This window comes from Pogoniulus pusillus, chromosome Z, assembly GCF_015220805.1.
Source record: "Pogoniulus pusillus isolate bPogPus1 chromosome Z, bPogPus1.pri, whole genome shotgun sequence".
Taxonomy (NCBI): domain Eukaryota; kingdom Metazoa; phylum Chordata; class Aves; order Piciformes; family Lybiidae; genus Pogoniulus; species Pogoniulus pusillus.
Genome location: NC_087309.1, coordinates 48,919,968 through 48,941,493, shown reverse-complemented (window position 1 = coordinate 48,941,493; position 21,526 = coordinate 48,919,968). Strand labels below are relative to the sequence as shown.

At 43.1% G+C, this 21,526-nt stretch overlaps 1 protein-coding gene across 1 annotated transcript in view; it reads left to right on the top strand.

Moving 5' to 3' along the window:
* Nucleotides 1–19,242, top strand: part of CMYA5 (cardiomyopathy associated 5) — a 61,248-nt gene extending 42,006 nt beyond the window's left edge. The window contains exons 11-15 of the mRNA XM_064176328.1: nt 2,105–2,249; nt 10,620–10,753; nt 16,867–16,966; nt 17,964–18,140; nt 18,897–19,242. Of these exons, the coding sequence (XP_064032398.1) occupies nt 2,105–2,249; nt 10,620–10,753; nt 16,867–16,966; nt 17,964–18,140; nt 18,897–19,149 (809 nt within the window). The 3' untranslated portion in view covers nt 19,150–19,242. The remainder of the gene's footprint in view (nt 1–2,104; nt 2,250–10,619; nt 10,754–16,866; nt 16,967–17,963; nt 18,141–18,896) is intronic.
* Nucleotides 19,243–21,526: the final 2,284 nt, after the last annotated feature.

Genomic DNA, 21,526 nt, shown 5'->3' with positions numbered 1-21,526 from the left:
AGCACCTCCTGCCTCCTGCTCCTCCGCCTCACAAACCTAGAGTCTGTCCTTCCCTTTTTCCTGAGGAACATGCTGTTTCCAAGCAGTATATTTTGTAAGGAAACAATGCTGAAGTTACCCCTTTACCCCTACTCCTTCCTCTCTGCATCAAACTTGTCTCTGGATGAAGGCTCTTCACAATCCTAAAGACACAGAAGTGAATGTACCTTTTTCTGTTGTTCAAAACCTGTGTGACTCTGACTCTGCATCTGAGGGATGGAGCAAGAGCTTAACGTTTTTGTTTTGTTGCCTCTTGTAAGATTGTTTATCTGAGTCTTGGAATATTATAAGTATTCTAAGTGCAGGTAATTTGTTTAAAAACAAACAAACAAACAAACTCAGAAGAACATTAAAAACTTTTATTCTCAGCTGTGCTCATTCCATCTAGGTAATTTCAAAATTAAAAGACAAGAAAACAAAAACAAATCAACATCGATACCTTGCAACACAGTATTTGCACACATACAAATGTGGGCATGTGCCAGTTGCCAAACACAGGCATTAGGGGATTTAGCTAATAATTTTCCCGTTCTTTAGAATCATAGAATCAGCCAGGTTGGAAGAGATCTCCAACCTATCACCCAGCTCTATCCAGTCAACTAGACCATGGCACCAAGTGCCTCAGCCAGGCTTTTCTTGAACACCTCCAGGGATGGTGCCTCCACCACCTCCCTGGGCAGCCCATTCCAATGGCAAATCATTCTCTCTGGGAAGAACTTCTTCCTAACATCCAGCCTATACCTACCCTGGCACAACTTGAGACTGTGTCCCTTTGTTCTATTGCTGGTTGCCTGGGAGAAGAGCCCACCTCCCACCTGGCTACAACCTCCCTTCAGGTAGTTGTAGACAGCAATGAGGTCAGCCCTGAGCCTCCTCTTCTCCAGGCTAAACAACCCCAGCTCCCTCAGCCTCTCCTCATAGAGTTTGTGTTCCAGGCCCTTCACCAGCTTTGTTGCCCTTCTCTGGACATGTTCCAGCACCTCAGATGCATTTTAAACCAGGCAATAAAGCCAGAATAAGATACATTAGCTGTTCCAGCAGTAAAACATCAAGTACATCTTAACCTGAACTGCTAACCTCCCGACTTTAACTATACCAGGAAACTGATAAGTACTTGTGGGCAGTTTTCTTTTCTATCAACAACCAAATTATTTTCCCTACAAAACAGAATGCATGTGGAATGCTTCTTGAAGTTCTATAAAGTAATCTTGTAAAATCGCCTTATTTCAACATTTGAGTTCTCCTGTTTCAGAACCTGGTCTTTTTAAAAGCAAAATAACTCCCTATGTCCTTTTTTTTAAAAAAAAAAAAAAAAAGAATAACTTTTCTTTTGAGGATTGGTATTAAGACTATTTATGAGTTCCAACAAGGAGTTGTAAGGTTTCTGTATGTTGCTGTTCCCTGGAAAGGGAAACGGCGAATGAATACAACTAAATCATTTTTGAATTCTGATGTTGGATGCGCAATTTCCCACAATAGCTTTTGATTACTTGCATTCAGCGCACTGTGCTACATTCCATTTTCTGTCTTGCACTAGAGCCTGTAGTTCTTAAACTAAGGCTCTAAAAAAGAGAAATTACAAACCCAAACGTTAGCATTGCAAAAATAAACAGGACATAATTAAGCAGAATGTCAGCATCTCTCTATCAGTTCTGCAGCAGCACATTTGCTTCTGATACAGTTCATGCAGGGACATCTGAGGACAGGATTGAGGTGATGCAGAGAGAGGTGTAGGCAGTACTGTCTCTGATTCTTGAAGGTTGGCAGAAATTAAGAAAATGTTCTTGAGGAAAGGCATAAAAATCTACATGGGTGTTCTATGCACGTGCAGAAATGCACAAATATTCACAGTGACTTTCATGGTGACTTTCCCAATGTGTTTTTTTCCACCTATGATGTAGTCCTCTGCCATTGAAATACTAAAAAGTGGATCACTGCTGAATGGACAAAATGACTAAGCCATTGGTTTTTGTGGAGATGACTCTTCCTTTCCCTCACGACCATCCCCGACTTCAGTCACTGGCACCCTCCTCATGTGATGACTAATGTGTCTCTGTATCCTTAGCACCTGCCATCCCCACCATCAGGGCTGAGGACTGTACAGTGTGTTGGGACACAGCCACTGTCCGGTGGCACACCAGCTCAGTGTCGGTGGAGTCCTTCAGCCTGGAGTACTGCCGACAGCACTCACCAGAAGGAGAAGGTCTGAGGTCAGTGCCATGACTATAAATGCTGCTTGGTCAAATTACATAGCTGCTAATGGATGGGCTGTTACACTAGAGGTTATACTGCCTTCAACTGCACAGGGAAGAAATCTGCTTCTGCATGCAGAGGAACTTCAAGACAGACACTTATCTATGAAACATGAAAACGCTTCCTATTCGTTCTGTTAATCAAGCAATCACTTTTATTTGGCATCAAAACTCTGGAGATATGGTGCTGTCTGAAACCAACCAGGAGGTGCAGGGTTGACAATCCATCTGCATTCCCTGGATATGTGGGCAGATGACTCCCAAAGTAAAACTGAGCTCAGGACTGCCCAGCAATGCAGGCATGCTGCAGGCATCAAAGAGCAACCCAATAAGCATCTTCTGAAATTGGAGGTGGTGTCTGCTTATGCCAGGCCCTCTCTGTTTTCCCCTATATTAAGTCTGTGCTGCATAGAGGAGAGAGCAAGAAAGGATGTAAGCACCACTGAGCCATAAAACTATGCACCTTGTTGAAATGCAGAGAAAATTATCTGGTGCCTTGTTTGTCCTTGGGACTTGAGGGTGTGTGGGTGTTTCTTTTTATAATGCAATTACAACAGTATTCTGCCAAAAATACAGTTGCAAAGATCTGGGAAGCTTTGGGAAGTAAGTGACTTGCTATATAGGACCTTGTGGGAGAGCTTCAGTCCAGGTGAATTTGTCTTCTTCGACTCCTAGTGGTCTTCACTCAGGGGCTAGTTCACAGGCTTCATGGATATGTGGCAGATAGGGAAGAGCTCCACCTCTTTGCAGTCAAAATGTGTTAAGTGGACAGAAGCATTCACACGTTTCTAGCAGACAAGTACAGAAGTAGAATTGCAAATGCCTTGCTCCTGACAAAGGAAGGATAAAATTTCAAATGAAAATTTTGCAGGGTTGGAAGACCTTTTTGTCACTCAGTACCAGCATCTTGCATTAATGCGATTAAGGACAGGTTTTGTGCAGCTCTCCTGCCTCTCAGAGGGCAGCCACAACCTACTCTGATGCCATTAGGTTCCTGTCAACTTGCCAAAATCACTATTGGTCAGGGATAATGTAGCTGTTTCTAAAACCTGTGCTGTGTGTTTGTCCTCAGGTTTCTTTGTTGTTAAGTGAAATTGCCTCTTTTCAAGACTGAACCAGAAAAGTGTGTTGGTTTCTGTGATCTGTGAGTGAGCTGTTGATAACAAGAAGTAGTTTGCTTGTGTGGTGGTAAGACAAAAATATTTTAGAGACAACCCATTCCCTTTCTCAAATGACCTTGTGCAAAACCCAGCATAAAAAATAATCCCACATGAAAAAACTATGCATTTTCTCAGAAGTGCTCTAGTTTAAACTTCTGCATTTGTAGAAGGCCTCTGACTTGTTTTTACAATGTCAAAAGCCATCTTTTGCCACTTACTTTCTGTCAAAGCAATGCCCCTTTCCTTTTAGAATCATAGAATCAGTCAGGGCTGGAAGGGACCACAAGGATCATCTAGTTCCAACTCCCTTGCCATGGGCAGGGATACCCTACCCTAGAGCTGGCTGCCCACAGTGTCATCCAGTCTGGCCTTAAACACCTCCAGAGATGGGGCCTCAACCACCTCCCTGGGCAACCCATTCCAGGCTCTCACCATTCTCATGGTGAACAACTTTCTCCTCATGTCCAGCCTGAATCTCCCCACTCTCCAGCTTTGCTCCAGAACAACACCTGGAGCTTAACTTGAGAAGCTTCTGTGATGGTGCAAGACATTGAAGTGATGGAGACCTTTTTTCACTAAAAAACACCAAAGAATCAAACAAAGAAATAAACAAAAAAAAAAAAAAAACAAAACAAACAAAAAAATCCCAAACTCAAAACAAACAAAAAAAAAAATCACCAACAAAAAAGCCCTTTTATTTCATTTTTTGCATGTAAGTCAGAGAGAATAGAGATCACTGGTAGATGGAGCATACTGCCTCTACTGCTTCCATCTAAGGTCCCCAAGGTGCATGTTAAGACTAAAAACCAATTCCTCATGAAGATGCACTCTGGAAGTACCTGTTGGGTACTTGCTGGGAGCTTAAAGTTGTGTGTTCAGCATCCATACCACGCAGAATAAAGCTGTCTGTACGTGTAAGTAGTATTTGGTCCTGGAAATGATGTAGTTTTTCTGGTTGCCTTCCTTGAACACTTGGAGTTCATCCTTCACAGGTTTCCCGAGCAATACTCTTCCCGGGGATCAACCAAACATGGAGCACTTCAACAGAGACTGGACCTCTTATGGTTGTGGTGGCCCTGTAACTGAATCACTTCCTGCACCACGGGTGGGAGTTCAAACACATTTCTCAGCAACCCTGGAATGTTCATAAAGGTGCTGCTGGAGACACAGCATGAAAGCAGAGGTCAAGAGAGAATATCAAAGGGAAGCCCTAGAGAAAGCAGAATGGTCTCATCACACAAGGCTACTTTCATAGATGTCAGTCTGGGAGCTCACATTGCCAAGGGAGCAGAGAGGGAGAAATACTCCCACTGAACAGCCAGAGATCAGTGCAGCACTCCTGGTCTGGGCTGGCTCTCTGTAGCCTTCAGTATGCCACAGAATCACAGGATGGTTAAGGTTGGAAGAAACCCTTGGAGATTGTCTGATCCAACACTGCTGCTTAAGCAGTGCCACATACAGCCAGTCATGCAGGCAGCTTTCGAGTATCTTCAAGGAAGTCCTTGGAACTGTCCTGAAGAAGTCCCCACTCCCCAGGGAGAGAATTTGAAGCACAGCTGGGAATAAATCCTAGTTAAAAGTTTCTTTCTAAATACAACTTCAAAAAAATATTTGTTTTCCCCTCTGAGTTCTCTTTCTTTGACAGCTTGCCACTTGAAGGATATGGTTTCATACCAAACCATCTTAAATTTTCTTCAACAATGAGTCCCTGGGTCGATTCTCTTCCCAAAATGCTTATGAGGATCTCAAATGTTTGTTTCAGTTTCTACAGCTCTGCTATTTTCTCAATGCTCATCCCCTTTGTGTTGAAAAGTCAATGGAGCTGTGGGTGGAAGATGGAAAACTGTGAGAAATGTAGTCCAGGGATTAGGTATGTGGGCTGTTCAGATGGAAACCATGTATCGCATCATGAGAAATCTGTAAGACACAGGGAGGCAGAAATTAGAACAGTATGCGGTGAGTTTGTAACAGTGGCAATGATTGAGTGTCACCCTCTCCAGCAATGTGAGATCAGCACAGCTAGCAACCTGAATTTTCTACTTATAGAGTAATACTGGGAAAAGGAAAGCCAGCCTGCACCCTGTCGTATCGCCCTGCCAGCTCAAGAAACGAGATGCGGAAAATAGAGACTCTTTCTCCTATCTGTGGCTGCACTGGGCTTGATGTCTCAGGATCACACCAAGGATCACTGCAGGTCGCTGGTTTAGGGATCCAACCCCAAAATGACCAAAGCAGGGAGAGGCAAGGAAGCACATGGCTCAACTGAGAGCAAACTCAGAGCTATTTGCTGTTTATTTTCAACTTCAAGAGTTTTTTATTTGGTTTGTTCTTTTTTTTTTTTTTTTTCTTTTTTTCCTTCTTGTGGTGCACTCCTCAGTGTGCTTCTGCAGGTATCTCCAGAAATTTGCATGCTTTCAGCTCTAAATTCACAATGGTGCCAGCACAGATCTGGAGATCCTGTTTCAGTGGGATCTTGGGGGTGGAAATGACAATTACAGCACAGAAGGCATTCTGAATCACTGCAAGGCATGTCATTTGATGGGCTCATGCTGTCTTAAAGATTTTTCTTTAAGATATTATTTCCTTGAGATAAAGAAGAATGCTGATGAGAGAAACACGCATCAAAACACAGCATCAGATGTCCTTAAAGACAGGGAAATCACAAATTTGCTACTACAATATTCCCTGGCAATTTAAAGGTGAAGAAATGTCTAACTCCTTTCAATTCTGCTTTGAATAGCACATACCTGAAATCTGAAGGCTGAGATGTAAAGATTGCTCTTATAAAGAGAGGGATTAAGAGAAGATACTTAGAATATTTAACTTCAAATGCTTCTTGAAGTTCTGTGCAGTAAGTTTTGTATAATGATACCAAGACATCATGGAAACAGAGCAAATATGATAACATTTAGGCTAAAAGGGAGCAATGTTTTAAAAGTAGAAAATAGCTGACATATGTAGTTGGGTTTTTCTTTCTTTCATGACCAAAATCACACAGTTCAATACCTAACACAACCCTGAGAACGATCTGGCTACAAAGCTTGTTACAAGAACTTGGAAATGAAACAGGCTTTCCCCACCACAATGAGGATGCAGTTTTGCTTGCCTTCTACATGACTTGTATGCTGTAAACTAACCAGTAGTCATAACTTCTCCTCATCCTTGTTAGTGCATTTATTGTAAAGTCAACCTAAACCATGACAAATGACAGTGGTTGCTGGGGAGCCACAAGTGTTCACTTTCTCACTTCATCCTATCCTAGTGAGACCTATTTCTCATTTGCATGGAGCCTTGCATGAGCTGGACCATGTCTCAGAGCGCTGCCAATGAAATTCCTTCTTGTTGGCATATTCCATCATTTGGCAGCAGCAGGACCGTTTCTTAAAGCCTTAATCTCAGCTAAAATTCATGGGCTCCTATTCTTATATTTTAGCCAGTTTAAAGCTGGCTAAAATAGATTACCAAGCAGAGAATACTATCAAAAAACCTGATCACTGTTTTTACTGACCAGATCCCATTGAAGTCCAACCTCTTCTGTCCCACAATTAAACAAATGAAAAGAAGCATGCTCTTGCTCTCAGATTTAAACATGCAACCAAATTCTGATTTGGAGAATTTCAGTTTTGAAAGAGACACAAGTCTGAACTTTAATGGCTGGACCTATTCTGCAATTTGCTGGACCCAAAATCTTGTCCAGATACCCACACTCTGGGATCCAAAATACAAATACCACAGACCTAATCATTACACCAGAATATACCTGTGTCCACTTTTGTATTTTAACAACTTATCATTAGTTAAGAGTGCATAATGGAAAAGGCATTCCACTTCATTTGTAAGGACTTTAACTTGTATGGCATTTTCATAGACTCACAGAATAATTTAGGTTGGAGAAGGCAGTCAAAATCACCATGTTCAACCGTTAACCCTACTCAACTAAGCCACATGCCCAAGTACCACATCCACACCATCACCTCCCTGGTGCTGCTTGCCATTGACTTTTCCTTCAGCATAGAGCAACAGCCTGTTCCTGCACCTTTAAGACTTAAGGCTTGAGGTACGTCCAGCTTTCCTGGACTTCTTCACCCTTCAGAAGAGCCTCCCTAGGGACTTCTGTCAATCAGCCTCCCAAACAGGCCAGAGTCTGCCCTATGGAAATCCAAGGTTTTATTGATGCTTTTCCTTCCTCAAGATCTGAAAACTATCATTTCATGATCATTTATACCCTACATAGCCTCCAGCTATTACTCCCACTACGAGTCCTTTTCTGTTCAAGGAGGGCTCTTTCCCTAGTTGGCTCTCTCACCAGCTGCATCAGGAGGTTATCTTCCACATATTCCAGGAACCCAGGGAGAGACTCTCTGCTGTATTGTACTTCCAGCATACATCTGAAAAGTTGAAGTCCCCCATGAGAACAAGAGGTAGAATCATGAAACCTCTCCCAACTGCTTATAGAACATTTAATCCACTTCTTCATCTGCCTCTTCATCTTTTCTGGAAGGAGCCATCACACAAGGCATCGCTGAATTTAAGATTATGTCCATCCACCTGTTGCCACAAACAGCTTCTGACCAAGAGTTTAGCACGTCCTTCCTTCATCTCACTTGTAACTACCTTGCTTGAAACTTTTTTTCTGATAGGCTGTGCTTCAGATTCACATCAAAGATGTCAAGACACTGCTTTTGTTGAACAGATTGGGTGAGACTTGTCCACAAAGCCTGGACAAATTTCTTCAAATGTCAGGTGCCCACTTCTTTTCCTCTGCTTCTGCTTCTATCCTGACTTTCCATTCTCTCACTTCTTTTATATTTACTTCCTTGCTCAGTTTCCATCCTGTGTTTGTATTCAACTCATTGTCTTTCTCTTGTTTTCTGTATTTAGATGAGTCTTTTTCCCATTTCAAGACTAAATATCTCAGGTTCTTCCCAGGCAGCTCTTCAGGTTGCACATCTTAACCTGAACATTTCAGTAAGAACTGACAAGATTGACAAACTCCCAGTGCTTCACTGAAGTGCTCTCATGGTCAGCAGTTTGGTTAGTCACAAAGATAAGGCAAACCATGCAATTGCTACCATGTTTGAGCAACCCACCTCTGTTTATGAGATCAGATCCAGTACTAATGTAGCCTACTAGCCAAGGGTGGTATGGCCCCATGCTGGTCATGCAGGAGTCCCAGACTCTCTGAAATTCTTTCAAATTGGGAAAATAAATGTTAGAGAAGCACCTACTGCTTTTTGTCAGTGCTTTCAATCACTTTTACTGGCAGCTGTCAAATACCTGTTACAGACTGTGCTGGTTTGAGGTTAATTAGAATATTCTAATGAGAGAAATTAGATCATTGGTTGCAAAAAGAAAACAATGACAGAGTCTGTATCATTCATTGTTTTGCTAAAAGAGATAAAAGCCCCAAATGTATTCACTGCTCTCTAATCTCTCCACTAACCTTGGCTAAGAGATAACAAGCAAGCTTTGCTGTCTGGGAGAGACAGGGTGGCTTTGAGCCCCTTCTGGGCTTCTTTTGTTTGTCTGAGAGGGAGTTTGGATTTCTGTTTTGTTCCTAAATTGTACATAATTGTAAATATTTGTAAATATATTAAACATATATGCTTGTAAATTTTCCTTTGCTGTAAATATAGATTTATCTTACTTCCAAGTATTCTGAACTGGACTGGTAAATTTCAGTAGTGGGGGCGAGTTTCTCAACCCACCACAGACCATTAAGCACCAGTCTCTCCCCAGAATGCCATCCTCTCTGACATAGAGCTCTGTGTGTGTGTAATTTAGTGAGTGTAAGGCTGTGGGATTTCACCTTTATGTGATAAATGCAGCAGAATCAGGCATGTGAAAAATTCTGATGGATAAGCACTGATTTTTCTTCAGATTGTACTGCTCTCTGGTGGGACATCTGCAGAAAAGCAGTTACTACAAACGAATAGCAACAATATGATCTGGCTGTTGACCTGCCTGCCTTACCTCCTCTAGGATCGCAGTACTTAGTGCTGCAAAAGGTGATTTGTTTAATTTAGTTTCCCATAGAGAAACTACCCACAGGATCTCACTCCACTCTCAAACCTGAGGTGGAAGGAAAAGCATCTTGCAAGCTCTCCAAAGGCACATCTCCTGTTCAAGAATTTAAATACTTGCTGGAAGAATCCTATAAGCATTTCTAGGAGAAAATTATGTCCTTTTTATACATAAGCAGTCATCTGCAGACATATGATGCAAACTGTATACTGTCTGGCCTTGCTGCTATCATAGAAGGTAAAGATAACAAAAATCAAGGTCCAGTGCACCAGAATTTAAGCCAACCTTTCATACTCCTGATAGTACACAAAGTAAAACTGACATCTTTCTAGCCATCTGGAATGTTCTTACTGGCACTTCAAAGCACCTGTGAAGCAGACTAAGTGGGTGCTAACTCTCGGCTAGTGTGTCAAGGCATCAGCAGTTGAGGATGTAAGGGTTGGAGCTTTTGAGGTGCCACAGAGACGAGACTTAGGGCACTGTGCAAAGGCAGTTCTGCTGCTGCCTCTTGCAAAACGAGCCCGTTAGAATGCACAGCATCATGAAGGATGCAGAATCAAGAGTTTATTGATGAACAGTTTGTGAGCAGGGCGTTCATAAGAAGTGCATGGTTTCTGTATAGTCTCAAGTATGGGTATCCATTGTTTAGGACTTGGAGCATGTGCCCAGACAGCACAAACACAAGCGTGTTCACTGTCAAGCAAATTAATTATTTATAAGCTTTTTTTTTTTTTTTCTCCAGAGGCCCTTTTAATTTTGTAAAGCAGTCCCTTTATAGAAAGCAGGTGAGAATTTGATTTCAAGCCACTTCACATTTTATGTGACGACTTACACTGCAAAGTTAATGTAAAGTAAGTATTACACCAAATAACTGCACTGAGTGAGAAAATTATACAGGGAGAAAGGCCTGAAAATTTGTGAAACAAAGTAAGGAGGATCCTTCCAGAAAAATGCTGAAGCTTCTATATAATTTGGTTGCTTGTGGAAATCATGTTTGCCTTTCCAGTTTAGAGTTCCTTTACACCACTTGTTGTTCCATATTCAACCATACTGTTGAGTGGCTTGACTGTTTGCATAGGTTTGTCCTTCCTGGTTTGGATATCTTGCATACATTTTCACATGTGAAAATCTTCCAAATTTGCAGATCTTTTACCGGTATACAGAGACCTGAGCTGAAAGTATCCCTGGAGCCCAATGTGAACTATTTCTTCTACTTGAGGGCTGTCAACTCATTTGGGACAAGTGAACAAAGCGAAGCAGCTCTCATCTCAACTAAAGGTAGATTACCATTTTCTGATGTCAAAACAATGGGATGGAGGGGCAAAGCAGACAAAGAGGGTATCTTCCCCCAAAAATCATGCCTGAACATTACGATACAGGAGTGAGAAAGTTATTGAGATAAATCAAACGTATTTTATCTGTTTAAAATTATTATAATCATGGACTGCTTCAAGTTTGCGTATTATGTCAATGTAAAACTGATGTGACCTCAGAATCAAAAATGTTGAATGCTGTCAGAGACATGAAATAATTAAAGGACCTCAGTTTTCTTGAGTTTGTCAGAGCACATTCTGACAAAGGCTCCGTTACCTTAAAGAAAACTCACAATGAAAGCCTTATTGGCTTTGGGTTTTGGGGATGAGTGATAAACTACAGAGCAGTTTTAAAATGTGATGGACGCTTTAAGCTTCCAGGTTTCCAGCTAAATGTTTTTCAATCATGTGCAGTTCTTCCAAACCAGACTCAAAACTCAAATTCGCTACTTTGAGAAAGCAAGCAATTCAAAATTACAGACCACCCAGTCAGGATGATGAAACTGAAGAAGTACTCCATAAGCAGCTGGGGGAAGTTTCACAATTGTTACCTCTTGTTCTCATGGCGGATTTCAACTTCCCAGATACGTGCTGGGAATATAATGCAGCAGAAAGGGAACATTCTTAGAATGTTTGGAAGATAACTTTGTGATGCAGCTGGTGAAAGGAGCCAATTAACAAATGTCCTCCTTAGCCTGCTGCTTGTTAACAGATAAGAACTTGTAGGAGCTGTAACAGTCAGAAGCTATCTTGGGCTTAGTGACCACGAAACAGAGGAGTTTTCAGTTCTTGGAGAGGTACAAGAGGTAGCAAAATGCCACCTTGGACTTTCATAGGACAGATTTTGGCCTGTTCAGGAGACTGACTGCAGGTGTTCCCTTGGAGAGTTTCCTGAAAGACAAAGGAGTCCAGGAAGGCTAGGGGGCTTTCTTCAAGAAAAGACCCTCCTCATGTCCTGAAAGATGGACCAGCAGGGAAGGTCAGCCCAGCTGAATGGAGAACTTTGAATCATAGAACTATAGAATCATAGAATGGTTTAGGTTAGAAGAGACCTCAAAGACCATCCAGTTCCAACCCCCTGCCATAGGCAGGGACACCTCTTGCTAGAACAAGTCACTCCTTTGGCTGGAACTTAGGAACAAAAGGGGAGTTTATGGCCTTTGGAAAAGGGGACATGCTTCTTAGAAGGACTACAAAGACACACTGAAGCTATACAGGGAAAAACTCAGAAGGGCCAAAGCTCAGCTAGAACTCAGTCTAGCTATTGCTGTAAAAGCTAGTAACTCTGCTTCTATAATGATATTAACAGCAAAAGGAGGACTAGGGAGAGTCTTCATCCTTCGTTAGATTCAAGCAGAAACACAACCACTGAGGAGGAGGAAAAGGCTGAGGTACTTAATGCCTTCTTTGCCTCAGTCTTTAATAGCAGTTGTTTGCTGTGTAGCCAGCTCCACTGAGCTGGAAGACAGGGATGAGGAACAGAAGAAGCTCTCCATAATCTAAATAGTGAGTGTCCTGCTGAACCACCTAGAAATACACAAGTCTGTGAGTGCTGAAAGCATCGGCACATGTGCTTACCAAGCCACTCATCATGACTTGTCAAGAGTTGTCGTGGAGGGGATTTCTCTGTTCCTCCTCCGTTAGGGGGAGGAGAGAAATTAATTTGAGGTGGTTTTGATTTTTATAAAATTATTTATTAAAATTAATATTTACAAATTTACACCACCCCTAACCACTATGAAATCTGGTTCACTGCAAGTTTATGAAAATAGCTTGGGATATTTATATTTACAGGGATTGATTATTAAGTGGAGATATCAAATTATTAACAATTATTGACAGAGAGAAATATTTTCTTTGGCTTAATGCCTCTTAACTACTCTAGTGTTTGCCCAGCAAGGGCTGTAACTGTGTGTGCTCTTTAGGTAGAGATAACTTATATTACAAAGATTTAAAGCTTACTTAGGTATGATGATCTTGAGTATTGATCATTAATCACCCTCCGGGAATCTGTCTCAGCATGTGCCCAGAATTGGGGTCTTGGTATAGATGGAGTCTGTCCCAGCTTGCAAGGGGGAATTGACAAAGTGTTTTCCCAGTCTCTGGGGTAAATTGAGTTTCTCTAACCTTCTCTCCTGGGGTAAGGTAGTCTCTGCCTTGGTGCTGCGGCTTCTGGATGCTGTGCGCGTCCAGGGCTGATCAGCTGGCAGGAATTTCCCGATGCAGGAGAAGGATTTGTCCGTGCAGCTTCTGACACAGTTTGGGCAGCTAGCAGGCTGCATTTGCAAGTTTGCAGACCATCTGGAAAGGGATCAGCTGGCTCTGGGTCTTTCCAGAGTTGCAGGATAGCTGGCAAGTAGTATTTATGCCGGGCAAGCAGGGTCTCTGCCGTGCTGCATGGAGATTTAACTCCGTAGCTGAATCAAGATAGCTCTAGGCTTTAGGCAGGGTGTTCTTGGCTCCCCATATATGTATGGCACAGGCATGAATGTGCTCTGCTTCTCAAGGGGCTTGCAGGTAGCTTGACTGCACCTTGAGATCGATGCATGAGGTCTGGGTCTCTGTAATGCTTGCAGGTGAGTGAGGCCTGATCCTTTGTCTAGGCCATGCAAGCAGGGTCAGGGCAGCAGGATGCTGCTGTGGATCAGAGCTGAGTCTAAATGCTCTAAGCTTCTGAACTGGTAAACAGTCTGGACCATCTGAGCAGACTGAAACTCTGGATGGGCTGAACGTCTGACCACGTGGTGCTGATGTGCACCCTTCTTTAAAGGCTCTGGGCCAAGATTCGTGGCTCATTGGACATCTAAAATGACCAATCAGGTTGGCCGTAAGCTAAACCTTGCCCCAATAGGCAGCAGAGATATGCCTGGACCCTCCCAATAGGGGATTACCTGCCCGGCCCTCAGGGGTACACGGGCTGGGCGTGTGTGTGTTATGCAACTTGTTTGCTGCCTCCTGGGTCCTGGCAGAAAAACATGTCTGGGCATGCAGAGGCATAGAAGAGCCTCAGTTTTGGGGCTGCTGCCCCTCCACCACAGAGTCCTGACTAACCAGGAAGGCTGCAACAGACCGGAGATTAGCAGATGTGACAGTCTGACTGGTGTCAGGGAAGGTCATAGAGCAGGTCATCCCAAGTGCCATCACACACCAGTTACAGGACAATTAGGAAATCAGGCCCAGTCAGCATGGGTTCATGAAGGGCAGGTCCTGCTTAATGAATCTGATCTCTTTCTATGACAAGGTGACCCACTTAGTGGATGAGGAGAGGTTGCAGATGTTTGCCTGGACTTCAGTAAAGCTTTTGATACTATTTCCCTACAGCATCCTCACAAAAAACCCGTCTGCCCTAGGCCTCGATGGGCCTAAGCTCGGCTGGGTGAAAAACTGGCTGAATGGATGGGCCCAGAGACTGGTGATGAATGAAATTAAACCCAGTTGATGATCAGTCACAAGTGGTGTTCCCTAGTGCTCAGTGCCAGGGACACTCCTGTTTAGTATCTTTATCCGTGATCTTGATGAAGACATTGAGAGCACCCTCAGTAAGTCTGCAGATGACACCAGGTTAAGTGGCCATGTTCACAGATTCATACAATACCAAGTCGGAAGGGACTTAAGGATCATCCAGTCCAATCGTTAGGGGTAAGAATATAGTTTAAATGAGGTGGCCCAGCACCCTGTCAAGCTGAGCCTTGAAAATGTCCAATGTAGGGGAATCCACCATCTCTCTTGGGAGTTTATTCCAACATCTATTAGTTTGAATGGTGAATAAAAAAATGTGCTGTCCAGTCCAAATCTCCACAGTAGCAACTAGTACCCATTACCCCGTGTCTTTACCATGTGACTATGGAAAAAGCCAGTCTCATGATAGCTGCCCTTTATGGACTTGTACATGGTTATGAAGTCTCGCCTAAGCCTTCTCTTCTCAAGGCTGAACAAACCCAGTTCTCAGCCTTTCTTCATATTACAGCTCTTCCACTCCTCTGATCGTTCCTGTGGCCCTTTTCTGGACTCCTTCCTGCATCCTTCTTGTATAGAGGGGACCAAAACTGTACAGAGCACTCAAAGTGCAGCCTCACCAGTGCTGAGTAGAGTGAGAGAATGACATCTTTATGCCTGCTTGTGATACTCTTCCTAATGCAACTCAGCACCCTGTTGGCTTTCCTTGCCACTGTTTGCTTATGTTGAGTCTTTTGTCCACCTAGACTCCCAGGTCCCTCTCTGCAGGGCTGCTCTCAAGCCAGGCAGCTCCCAGTCTGATCTGCATTGCTAGGTTATGTGCTCCCAGGTGCAAGATCCTACACTTGTCCTCATTAAAATTCATACAGCTCCTCCTTGCCCACTTAATCAGCCTGTCAAGATCTTCCTGGAGGATGGCTCTCCACTCTGGGGTGTCAACTTCCCCACTTATTTTTGTGTCAGCAGCAAATTTCATCAGGATACTCTCAGTGCAAATATCTGAATCACTAACTAAGGTATTAAACAGCACTGGGCCCGCTATTGATCCCTCAGGGACTCCACTAGTGATAGGTTGCCAGCCTGAGAAAGAGTTACTCATTACCACTCTCTGGGTGTGGCCTCTGCTGTTCTACTTAAGGGTAGGAAAGATCTTCAGAGAGACCTGGACAGGCTGGATTGATGATCTGAAGCCAGCCGAATGGGCTTCAACATGGCCAAGTGCTATGTCAAAGAATCACAGAATTAATCAGGTTGGAAAAGACCTCTGAGATCATCGAGTCCAGCCTATCACCTAATCCTTCTAATTAACTAAACCATGTCACTAAGTGCCTCATCCAGCCTCCTCTTTAAGACCTCCAGGGATGGTGATTCCACCACCTCCCCAGGCAGCCAATCCCAATAGGCAATCACTGTTTCCGTGAAGAGCTTCTTCCTAACATCTAGCCTAAACATGCCCTCGTGCAGCTTTAGACTGTGTCCTCTTGTTCTGTCACTGGGTGCCTAGAAGAGACCAACCACTGCCTGGCTGCAACCTCCTTTCAGGTAGTTGTACAAAGCAATAAACTCTCCCCTGAGCCTCCTCTTCTTCAGGCTGAACAACCCCCGCTCCCTCAGCCGCTCCTCATAGGCTGTGTTCCAGCCCCCTCATCAGCCTTGCTGCCCTTCTCTGGACATGGCAAGCATTTCAACATCTTTCTTAAACTGAGGAACCCAGAACTGGACACAGTACTTAAGGTGTGGCCTAACCAGTGCTGAGTTCATGGGCAGAATGACTTCCCTGGTCCTGCTGGTCCTGATACAGGCCAGGATGCCATTGGCCTTCTTGGCCACCTGGGCACACTGCTGGCTCATGTTCCGTTGGCTCTTGACCAGTAGTGACTTGCAGTTGGGCCATAACTCCATGGAATGCTACAGGCCAAGTGGCTGGAAGGCTGCTTGGCAGAGAGGGACCCCAGGGTGTTGATTGACAGCTGTCTAAAAATGAGCCAGCAGTGTACTCAGGTGGCCAGGAAGACCAACAGCATTCTGGCCTGCATCACAAATATCTGGCCAGCAAGATTAGAGAAGAGAGGTTATTGTCCCACTGTACTCAGCACTGTTGAAGCCACAGCCACGCCTTGAGTACAGTATAAGAGCCACACTGTGTTTCTGGAGTGGGTCCAGAGAAGGGCAACACAGCCAGTAAAGGGCTCTGAGAGTAAGTTTTATGTGAAGCGGATGATGGAGCTGGCATTTAGTCTGAAACAAATGAGGCTGAGGGGAGGCTTCTTGTTGTCTACAACTACCAGAAAGGAGGTTGTAGAGAGGTGGGTGCTGTTCTCTTCTCATAACTCATGTTATGCCAGAGGAGGTTTAGATTAGACATTAGGAAAAACTTCTATGCCAAAATGGTTATCAAAGGCTGGAACAGGTTGCCCAGGCAAAAGGTTGAATCACCATCCCTGTATATATTTAAGAGTCATCTATATATGATGCTCAAGGATATGGCATAGTAATTTCCCCTGGTAAAAGTAAGCAATACTTGGATTTGATCACCTTAAAGGCCTTTTCCAAACACAGTGATTCTGTGTGATCCTGTGTAATGTTGCTAGACTGGTCTTTCTTTGTCATGATTTGTGCCAGGAACTAGATTTCGCCTGATGAGCAACACAGCCCATCCTGCTCTGCGGATCTCCTCCAATGCAACAGTGATCTGCCTTCCTGAGAAAACCAGATTCACTGGGTAAGTAGCAGCATAGCAAGCACAACCACCCTGCAAGGCTCAGAATCAGCTCCTTAATCTTATTTCTGCCTCTTAGGTAGGTTTCACATGGTACTAACTTATTTTGTAGACCTGAATGGTTTCAGGCATTGTGTGATTGACCCCCTCCCTTTCAAGCACTGCAACATCTCTATAAAACCTGTAGCAGCACTAATCTAAGTGCTGGGAAGAGTTCTGTGTCTCACTGAGGATCTGCCAGAAAGTCAATAGCAGTAGTTACTAATGAGACTGCTGAGTTTACCTCAGTCCATGGTCACTGCTTAATCTTTCAGGGCACTTCAGTCTTAAATCAATTTGCTGCTGCCTCCAAGACCAGACTTCTCAACTTACTTTCTAAAATATCTTTAGGCTAGAAGTGATCCATATTACACATGCGTCTAATCTGCTGAGGGCATTGTCAGTAATGTTTTCCAAAGCGTCTGTATCTTTGGAAGTGCTCCTGGGATATGCTGTACCAGACTAGATCCATTCGTTGCAAACATGGTTTTGGTTTTTTTTTTTTTCTATCAGTCCCATCCCAAGCACACATCCATTTGTGTAAATTGTGCTCATGCAGCTTCTTAAAATGTAGTGAGATGTTACTGATTTAAGCATTTATTTTACTGCCTCAGATGAATACAAAAATATATATTTGTCGCTGCACCTACTTAAAACAGCCATATTTTCTAATCTGAACTTGCTGCATTTGAGGTCCAGTTTCTATTTGCAGAGTCACCTTTTCCACTTCTTGTTAGCTTCATATAATTTTTTCTAAGGATGCAGTTTTCTCTCCTTAGGATGAGTCCATTTCAGTGCAGAGAGGAAATTACTCTCAGAGACAATATTCAAATGCAGATAGAACAGAGTGCTAATCCATTAGTAATTTTAGATGCTGTTACATTACATGACTGCAGGAACTACCACGATATGGTTGATCTAACACTGTACTCACTTTATTGTACACCTTTCCCATAAACAGGATTCCTTCAGTCCTAGGTGAGCAGTTGCCTGCCCGGGGACGTCATTACTGGGAAGTCATTGTCTCTGCCTGCAGAAGCTACAGGATTGGGATCTGCTACCAAGCAGCACCACAGAGTAGTGTCCTCGGGCTAAATGATACTTCCTGGTGCATGTGGTGCTGTCCTACACGAACCAGGTAAAGCTGCTTGGCAAGTTACTTGCCCTTCACATTAGCTAACACTAGCCAGCTTCAGGAATTATGAGATTAGAGAGGATCTGTCTGCTTACTTTCTGCAAATCTGAGTAATAAGAATAAGACAACTATAAAGGAATGCTAGTCTTCCTCTTAGTGAAAAGAAAAAAAATCTTATAAAGCACATTATTCTTAAACAGAGCAGTTTACCACCCTTCATCCAGCCAGTGAATAAAACCTGGAAAAAGTATTTGCCACTGCTTTGCCATTCCAGGCTCATATAATGAATTGCTCCACAAAATCCCATCAAGTGTATTTATTTCCATAAACATTGTCTCTTTAGAATCTATTTCCATCTGCAGATGTCATACCTCCATAGGGAACATCTTCTCCTGCCTTGTCCTTCAGTATGAAATCATGTAGATGCAGAAGCATAACTACCTAAATGAAACATCTGAGATGAAAAGGGTTTGCCAAAGTAGACTTAGTGCTTAAATCCCCACAAAGACATGTAGTAAGAAAGATATAGATTAATATGATTACAGCAAGTCTGCTTTTATCCTGAGAGTCCAAAGATGCCAAGTGAAAGGGTTCATCAGCATGCTAGGCAGGGCTTTGAAGTGATGCCATATTCACTTTCCCTACATACTAAGTGAAATGATCTTGCCACACAATATGCTATGGTATGTGGCCACCTGTCAATAGGTGGTAAATCAGCATGAAGAAGCTCACTATATTCTGGTTTCCATTTCCCCACAGCTTTCTTTACAGATTTCTTCACACTGGTGTGATGGGCGATGTCCATGTGACAGAACAGCCAGCCAGGATTGGCATCCTGTTGGACTACAGTGGCAGCAGACTGTTATTCTTCAATGCAGAGAAAGGACTGATGCTGTTTGCCATTAGGCACAAATTCACTGATGCAGCTCACCCAGCTTTTGCCCTGGAGAAGGCTGGAGTGCTTACGCTCTGCACTGGCATGGAGCTGCCAGAGTTCGTGAAGCACAGCTAATCCCAATTCACGGTCTCAGGGAAACTGACAAAATTGAGTACATGGGGATAGGGGAGGGGAAAGAAGGTGTCAGCAAGGGATGCCTGATCTTCAGTGAATGCCATGCACACAGCTTTCCTGCACATCATCAGCAACTGTAGTTACTGCTCAGTCACGCAATCACCCTGAGCCCAGGCACAGGAAAAACAACTCCTTCAGATAGAGTGTGCACATAGTGATATACACAGAAGTCCTTTTGAGGGGGAAAAAAGTTTTGTTAGATATGAACATTAAGAAGGGGGGAAATATACTTTCCCTGTTGAAAAAAATGACTAGTTGTCTTTTTAAAGTTGATGATGAGCCTGTGTATAAAATAAAACCCTTTCTCACTGCAATACATGAAAGCCATCATTTTGTCATTTGTCAGGACAGCTGAAGACCAAATCTAAGATGATTATGTGTGAAAAATGTGCAGAAGTTTCAAAAACTGAACACATTCTGCATGTTAATAAAGCCTGTGTTCTTGTTTGCCAGCTCTTTCCTTTAGATGCACAAATTAAGAAAATTTGGAAACTCAGAAATCTGTATGGTTGCAAAATGAGTGAGTATGCACCATATCAGTCCTGTAAAGTTTAGGTCTGAAACACCCATCTACTCTGCTCACAGCGGACTAACAGACAGCTACCTGACTGTGTCATGAACTATCTGTGTCTTTAAAGAGGTGCTCACGGGACACATGTGTGAGGAAACTTCAGAACCATGGTAAATGTCTTCTCTGTGTTTTCATCCTCAGTTAGCTGGGTAGGTGATGTTCAGATGAAAGGAAAGTTGCCCCCTGGAACTTCGAGAAGTGCCAAATTGCCAGTGGTCTTCTTGTGGTCACCCTTTTTCCATTACTGCTTTTTACCGTTGCACTTATTGATTTGATGCCCTTAACTTCCTGCTTGTGAACAATTTCCTGCCTCTGTCCTGTTCCCTCCTGTTCCTACTTTAGTATCAGCATCACACCACCAAGGCACAATGTTTCAATGCCATCAAAGCAGACAGACTAAAAATGGCTGGTGTTAGCAAAGGGAGAGAGTGCTTATTTTACCCTTAGGCTTTTCAAAACCATTTCCTCAAGCACTTCAGACATCAGTGGCATGTCTCTCTTCCTGCCTGTCAGAAGGGCGTAAGTGCCGGTGGTGCTGAACACCAGTGAATGCTAGCGGGGAAATTAATCTTAAGGCAGGCAGGCAAAGCTTTTCTTGCTGTGCCTGCTCTGGAGATGGAGATTTCTGCTGCAGGGACTAAGCTGCCAGACTAAATTTTGAGCTTAGCTAAAGAGATGTACTACCTGAAGTGAAGCAGATTTCAGGCATTTGTCTGAGAGGCTTTGCTTCTGCAGAGAGGACTTACATGAATTACAGGGAAGTTTCTGCTTTTTATGCTCAGAGGAGGTGCTGCTGCTCTTTTATTTATGATTTAACATCACTAAAGCATGGGCTTGCTGCTTTAGTCTGCTGTATGTTTGGTGTCCCAGAAGAGCCACTCTCCACACTGTCAAAGCAGGCTCAGGTGGTTGTGGCAACATAAACAAGACTCTGTGACTTTATCTGAAGCCAGAACTCTTCTTTACAATTAAAGAACATCATTTTTGAGTCCTTGCTGAGAAGACAGAGGAATGTAAAAGCAAGGGAGATTGCTTCACGGCCGCCAATGTGATGTACTACCAAGGGGACAGGCTGTGACAAGGAGAGTAAAATTACATGAAATTATTTGAGTTGTTTTTCCAATGAAGGCAAGAATACGTACTAGCAAATAGCAGATACAACACGAAAAGCAAAAGCCTTGTGTATTACCGTGAATTATTATCCAGGCATTACCAAAGTATTTAATCTTGCCAAAATGTTTTTCACCAGAGGCATCTTTTTCTTAGAAATACTTTATTTACTTTGAAAAAAAAAGAACAACCTGTCTCTGTTTTCTTGATATTTTTTGTATACAGTTCTACTTTTAGATTGGGCAGTATAAAAAAAAAGTATGTTTTCTGTTTATGTGGAAGCTAGATAAAATATTTTAAATTGAAAATGTCACTCTAAGGGATGAAACAGTACTAATTTGAATGTTTAAATCTGGCCTGCATTAAGCTATGCCAGATGACAAAATCCCTACAGAGAATATTCTGTTCAGAGAGATGGAACAAAGCGCACAGCAAACAAAAAAGTGTATACAAGAGTTAAGACTCAGTATAGGGGAAAACATATATTAGTGAGGAAAGCACAGAAAAACTCCTAGGACTTATAATGCAGGGTGCTATCTCTCCTGCCCTTGGAAAGTCTAGGCGTATGTCTGCTCTGATCTTTGATTTGGCTGATGGGCATGATGACACCAAGTTCAAGACTTCACTTCCCAAAAG